This window comes from Lolium rigidum, chromosome 6 (assembly GCF_022539505.1).
Source record: "Lolium rigidum isolate FL_2022 chromosome 6, APGP_CSIRO_Lrig_0.1, whole genome shotgun sequence".
NCBI lineage: Eukaryota > Viridiplantae > Streptophyta > Magnoliopsida > Poales > Poaceae > Lolium > Lolium rigidum.
Genome location: NC_061513.1, coordinates 243310497 through 243317601, shown reverse-complemented (window position 1 = coordinate 243317601; position 7105 = coordinate 243310497). Strand labels below are relative to the sequence as shown.

At 41.9% G+C, this 7105-nt stretch overlaps 1 protein-coding gene across 1 annotated transcript; it reads right to left on the bottom strand.

Moving 5' to 3' along the window:
- Positions 1-1985: 1985 nt before the first annotated feature.
- On the bottom strand, positions 1986-3931 carry LOC124659749 (salt stress root protein RS1-like). The gene is made up of 5 exons (XM_047197568.1): positions 3829-3931; positions 3602-3731; positions 3413-3502; positions 3216-3300; positions 1986-2642 (listed from the first exon to the last, which is right to left on the bottom strand). Exons 2-5 carry the CDS (start codon positions 3704-3706, stop codon positions 2302-2304), a joined length of 621 nt encoding a protein of 206 aa, XP_047053524.1. The 5' UTR covers positions 3707-3731; positions 3829-3931; the 3' UTR covers positions 1986-2301.
- Positions 3932-7105: the final 3174 nt, after the last annotated feature.

The following is a 7105-nucleotide window of genomic DNA, read 5'->3' as shown; positions in this document are numbered from 1 at the left end:
AATATGTCCTTAGATCATCTAGCGAAGGCTAAAAACACTAGAGCAAGCGAAAAGGCACGCCGTCATCCTCGCCCTTCCTTACCGGAGTCAGGCAAAACTTGTCGTTATAAAGCTTGTTGTTGTAGACAGAGACGAGAAATCGTCGTGCTAAGGTTTCAAAGGACAAGTGCACCAGAGCAATAACCATCGCCAAAGATTTTTTTCGAAACGGGGGAAACTCTCTAGCCTCTGCATCAATCGATGCATACGGCCTTTATTAATACCATCGCCAAAGATGGGAACAAAAAATCGAAAGATCAGACCTGCAACCACACCGACTAACATGAACACCGACCGGGTCTCATAAGATTTGTTGAAAAGACAACTCTACACGCCCTCCAATGGTAGGCGCACCACCGACACAAGGATAGGCATGGGTGGTCCACCACATCTACAAGCCCTTAAGGCCAACGAAGGTGGGGCGGATCCATGGATTGGCCAGCAAGGGAGGTGGGGTGTACCGATGGAGTGGCCGGCAAGGGGACGAAACCCTATGTTGGTTCTTGGCCGCTTCCTTTCTCTCCCATGCCCCGGACCTAATTTAACAACTCGTACTAGTGCTACCAGCCTGAACAAATATCTCAGCTCAAACTTGCGAGCCAAGCCCCTTGTTCCTTTTTGATTGAAATTGATGCATCCCATTAGTGTTTCTTTAGTCAAATCATGACCCCGTCGATCAAACGGATCAATCAATCAACAGAATCTTGTGTTAATTAACCTTGGGTGCAGAGGAGTACGTCACGCAGGCCCGGCCTCTGCTCGATCGGATTATGCCTGTGCAGTGACGACGATCGAGATGCAGCTAGAGGCGTGTGACCAACTGACCATGGACTGATAGCAGATAGGATTGAGCTCACGTCCTTTTCCTCGGGGCACTGATTGATTTTATTCACCGATTTGGCTAAGCACTCAAGGATATATTTATATGTCGCGCCCAAGCTATCTATCTCCATCGAGGTTTCGTGACACGATTTGATACGCCACCTCGATCATTTTCCTAGCGATTGCTCGTGCTTATCTGGTTATAAAACTTGAGAGGAACGACGTCCTCGTTTCCTCGGAAGAAAGAAGAAGAACTTGTGCATCAATCATTTGCTGTTACCAGTTAGACTCTTAAGTTTCTTTTTTCAGAAATATCTGAATCTTTGAAATACCATTTTCAATTTTAGAAAAAGGGAGCTCCATGTAGCATGAGATCTAAAACGATTTTTGTCTCATATCATTCCTATGTTCATATTTAGTGTCAAGTCTTCGTATAGAGTTAATTTAATTTTTTTTTGAATGGGTCACCTCAGCCTCTGCATCACAACGATGCATACAGCCAATATAGAGTCAGTATTAAGTAACATCCCACTGCATGAATTGTTTTATAGTTGTTTTCCTACTGTTATAGTGCGCTCTAGAATCGCCACTCAATGTTTGATTCTCATGTTTATTAACATCGGTTGTTTTATTTGTGGGTAGATCTTTAGTTTGACTACCAATTCTTAAGTACGGTCAACATTGATTAGTACCACGAAACTATCATGAAATGTACTATGACATTGTATACATTCTTTGCTATCATATTTTCATAGAAAATATATTGTGAAAACATAACAATGAAAACCATGAAAAAAATGTTCAAAATGAGTGAAGGACCAGAGTATATGACTATACGTATAGGTGGACATCTATTATTTCAAAAAATAATGTATACAAATAGGTTAATATGTATTTTCAAACAGAGGAAGTAGTTTAGTTGAGACATTGATAGTATAATCCTAGAGTAATACAAACAATCCATACAACATGCACGTAATTAAGCTAACTAAAACAACAGAAGGCTATACCAAATGAGTATATCCACAAACGTAATGTCTAAAAAATTTAGAGGAGCTTATGTATATCTTCATCACACCTCAAACAGAAAAAAAAAGAACAAGAGAAAATGCACAAGTTCCTCCTTAGCATGACCAACAAATTAACACACCAACATAATTACACATGTTTTAATCACCACAAAAAACAAGAAACCCCACATAAAATTTACACATACGGGGAGGGGATCGATCGATCGAAAGAATAACAAATGTTCTTGCGTGTACCTTTGCATGCCGTAATATGCATGGCAAAGTGTGTGTTCGTCGTACGTACTTACTTTTGTGCAGCTACATCGACACGAAGTGATCACAAATTCACAATAACTTAAATGGTTTCCTTGATTACCAGCAACAAAGCGGGTGGTAGCTTGGATTCCTCTTGGAGTTTGGTGGCGATGGATCACTTTTTCTCTGGCTCAGCCACCGGTGCGGGAGTTTCGGCGGGCTTCTCCTCCGCCTTCTTCTCCTCCACTACCTCAGCTGCCGGTGCGGCAGCCTCCACCGGCGTGGCAGCCTCCACGGGCGCAGCGGAGGGCTCGGCCTCCTCCTTCTTCTCCTCCACGGCAACTTCCCGGGTGGTTTCCTCAACCGCGGCGGCGGCAGGCTCCTCGGCCTTTGGCTCTTCCTTGGGCTCAGGAACGAAAGGCGCAACCTTGTCCAAGATAAAGACGATGGCAGGGGAGAGGGGCGTGGTGCCTGACTTGGCCACCGCGTCGCTCACCAGCTTGGCTCCAGGGAATTCTGCAAATTAACATGCCAGCACAAGTCAGTTTAGTAGTTTATTTATATGTAAGTTAACAAATAATTAAAAGCGTCCTTTTTTTTAATTCTACTAGAACGCACAAAATTCTCAGCAGTATGCATGCGTAGCAGAGGGTACTAGTGGCAACAACCACAAATTGATCAGCTTAATTTATTATTGATAATATCTTAAACTTTTGTTAGCTCCACTAGTTGGGCTTTTGTCCGCATCGCCGAAAAGTAACGCTGGTTGCATGTGAACTTCTGTTGGAAGAAACATATGTGGGAAGATTCTATTATGTTTCCCTTTTTGTTCTGGGAAGATTCTACTACACTGTTTAACTATGTGAAAGCAGAATAAAGACAAGGAATACGGGTTATGTAAGATGTAAATCCTGAGAAATAAGATTGTTAAAGGAAATTCCATTTTAGCTATAAAAATATGAATGATAATTGGCAGCAAGCTTAGTCCTTATATATTTTTACTATTAAGTTACTTCAAAATTTTAGGCAAAAATCTTGACCACAAAGACGGACGATTTAGTTCTGTTAATTATATATATATATGCTTACCAATCTTGGCCAACTCGTCAAGGAACTTGGTAACTGCAGCCGAGTTCTTCTTGATCTTGGCTGGTTTCTTATCCTTTATCACCCCCTATAATAAGATAACAGGTAAACTGGGTTATAATTAGCACTAAGGTTGGCTACTTCCTGTTGTTATGCTCCATCAACCACAAAAAACACGAGGCACCGAAAAATGTTTTCACCTTAATCTCTGGGGGAGAGGCTTCAATAACCTCCACAACCTTGGGCTCTAGCTCTGTCTTCTTGTCTTCAATCTCCTTGCTGATATCCTCCTACATATATACATAGCACACCTATGCAATCAACAAACAAGCAAACAAAAACATACACACACAGAGAGATAAGAAATGAACAAGGGCTCCCATCCATACCTTGTTGAAGGATTTCAAGAACTCGGCGGCGGCGGCCTTCTTGCCATCCTTGTCGAAGATCTTGCTGAGCCCGGGGAGAACCTTGGTCTTCCATACGCTGGTCATCTTGCTGGAGCTCCTTCAAAAATCTCTACACAACGCAGAAAACAAGAGCGCAAAACTCCATGAGAATTTGTATCATCGGAAGGAGAACAAAGGAGTCGATCAGAGAAGCAATGGAAGCTTACATGCAGCTAGCTTGCTGAAGCCTGAAGAGGAGGTAGATGCGATGTGTAGCAGCGATCACCAAGAAGAGCCTATCAATGGGCAGAGCAGAGCAGTACAGAGCCACGGTGCCATGAGAGCGATATATAATGGGTTGGCCAGATAGGCGGCCTGGCCCTGAGGGAAATTACGTGGGTGCCCCGCATGAGGTGGCCATGGTTGTTGGAGGGAGGCAGGGGCAGAAACGTCAAATGGGAGGAGATTATGGAAGGGGTGTCATTAAGACAGACGTGAAATGATGAATGGGTCCTGGGGGCTTGCAAGCTGCGCTGGAGGCACAGGGAGAGTAGGACATGGCGCTAGTAGGATTCTCTGTATCATGGTTTGATAGTTGGTAATCTGGTTAACTGTGTTGCGTGGTTGATTTGAGATGGTTTTTTTACTTCTTGTGATTTGATTGGCAAGCTATTAGAAATAAAATTACTGCAAACTTGAGTTACTTTGAAATCCTTCTGATGATTCTTTTTTATGTTAAGGCGATGATTATTCATCGTGTATTAACAGCTCAAATATTTTCTCAAGATGGAATTTATTCATGCATATTTAATACACTTTTTTACAGCGTTAGTTTTTGCTAGACATTTATTAACATATAAATTCTTACATATTTCCTTGTCTCAAAAAATACATGTAAAAACATTTGAGCAGAAAAAAAATCTAAGTTGGTTCCAATGTAGAACTAGCTAAACTACTCCTTCACTTCCTACATATAAAGACGTTTTCGGAGTTCAATTTAAACTCCCAAACTTCTTAGATTTAGAAACATGGAGAGTATTTCAGGTTGCTTCTTAAGAAAAATCCAGCTCCTCCATGCTATTTCATCTTTACAAATTCACCTACCGACAAAATTAAAATATACACATTCTCGGTGAATATTCCCCGTCGCGGTCTCCATTTCTAGATAGGTCATTTTCCATCTCTATCTCTGGAGTGGTGAAATGAAATTGCGTCTACATCCATCGAATCATGCTACATATCTACAAACCTACTCCAAAGGAGAACGCCGTTATGATTCGTTGCACACCCTGCTCCACAGAAGATCAGGCACGGCCAGGTCACACCACTTGGCAGCCTTGCGTGTGGCCCACACTTACTCGCCGGTGGGCCCGGCCCAGGGACGGTACCGTGAGCTCCTCAAAGAAGCAACGCCTCCGGCCAATCACGGCACTCATATATCCTTGGAGAGAGACAACATGATTAAAAAACCATAAGTCTGAAGAACTGAAACCAGTACAGCTAATCTCATTATCTAGAAAATAACAGCTAGCTAATCCTTGGCTAAGAGCCAAATTTGAAAAGATTAAGAAAAATCCTGGTTAGTTTATAAAGCTTGGAATCTTCTTGCGGTTTGCCAACTGATTAAAACCAATACAGCGGGAGCACTCCAACGTGCTGGCATGAGTGGTACCTCTACCAGCATGACAGCTCCTCCCTCATTTCGCAAGTGACCACCTGTATTTCTTCTGCCTGCGTAGGCCACAATGACAGGACAGCAATGAACGGGTTTGCCACGGAGGCTGTACGCCATTGATACGATCACCGTACGTACGTATTGCTTGGGTCCTTTGGGAGAACTGATCTTGTCGATCTACTGTTGTTATCTTTGGTTTTCTCGTAGCCCCCAAGCAACCATGTATTGGTGTGAGCGACAAGCCACCTAGGCGTGAGATCTTGTATTATCTTAGTAGTCGACCCATTTTTTGTTTTTGTTTTCGAAAGTGACGATGATTTAGAGCCTCTGCATCGATTGATGCAAAGAACTACTATATGTTATTGATTATTCATCAAGGTCAAGCAAAAGATTATGCTCACGACAGAATCACACACCTGCCAAGAACCCTACACCAAAACCTTTCAAATGACATGGCCCCTAAATATGTGTCCCTTTTTTGAGGGAAAGTATGGCCTTGTCCTGGACCTGTATGTGGTCATCGTGAGCTTTAAAACATTTTGAAGTCCAGGACCAATAACTGATGGACAAGGTGGTAAATCATGAAATTCTCACCAAGAAAGGGATATATAATTATATATATGCTGCAGTTCCAAATATACTTGTTATACACTGGCAGTATTAGTGATGCATTGACTGGAAAAACAGGGATATGTTTCTGACTGCCAACTCAGTCTAATAAGATCATCAGCTATTTCCAAATAAAAAAGTTCAAAAATATGTAGGCCCCTCCCTCTTGTCTTGGATAATAGCAATCGTGCCCACTTGGCACATGCCAACCCCCGTTTGCTGTCACCTCCTTTATTATGAGCCAGGTAGCAAGACCAGACCAGCTCAGTGATAGCACCCCAACCAACAAATACCATTTCAGAAATCCAGCATCTACTTATTTATTTTGTTCAAATCCAGCAAGCTATGCTTGAGTCATTTGTGCAGCCCACACAAGCCACTATGATGTGTTTCTAATTCCTTTGCAATGAGGCCAGCATCAGCATGCAATTGCTTCCGGGTGAACCAATCAATCATGAGCCTAGCTAGCTATAGGAAATTAATCAGATCTCCACATCAAGAAGTAACTTGTTGCGAATGAACACTCAAATGATGAGCTAAGGCCCGCTTAGGGTAAGACTAGCTTGTTTAATATAATATAAACGAGATCGAACTTTGATTTTATGGCAGAAGAGAAATGAGAATCAAACTATGTGCAATGATAGCTTCCTTTTTGCATCTATCGAGTCAGCAAATTGTAGGATAACTATCTAGATGTTACTCATAGTCATGTTGTTGACTATCAGAGTTGAAGTGTTAAAATTGGACATGTTGATCCTGAACACTGCTGTTGTCCTTGAGATGACAAACATAACCCCCTTTTTTAAAATGAAAGGGTCACATCTCCGTTTGTCCTCCTTCTTTTCCTCTTTTGAGATTCAGGGTTATCAGTTCCTTGGGTCATGTAGATTAGCACTAGGTTTTCTTATAAAAAAAATACAGCCCGATTGTCACTAGGTTAGTTCAACCATGTGGATCTTTTCTTAACTGAAATTTTACCATATGGTGTTGTCAAGTGGTTTTCTCCAAGCAGGCGTATCAACTAAAAATCCTTGGGAACAAAATATACATTGTATATTATGACCACTTAAAGATACTATAGTGACTGGCATGAGTGGCATGTCATTTATTAATCCTACTTGTATAAGGACACCTTGTTTTGTTTGGAGGAGAACAAGTGGAGGACAAAGCCAGTGGGTTTGGACACAGAAATCTAGCAAACCAAGAGAATTAAGAAACAT

Coding starts and splice junctions, on each gene's coding strand:
- LOC124659749 (XM_047197568.1), bottom strand. CDS start 3,706: ATGACCAGCGTATGGAAGACCAAGGTTCTCCCCGGGCTCAGCAAGATC. Junction 3,503..3,601: donor TCTTGAAATCCTTCAACAAG/GTATGGATGGGA, acceptor GTATATATGTAG/GAGGATATCAGCAAGGAGAT. Junction 3,301..3,412: donor CCTCTCCCCCAGAGATTAAG/GTGAAAACATTT, acceptor ATCTTATTATAG/GGGGTGATAAAGGATAAGAA.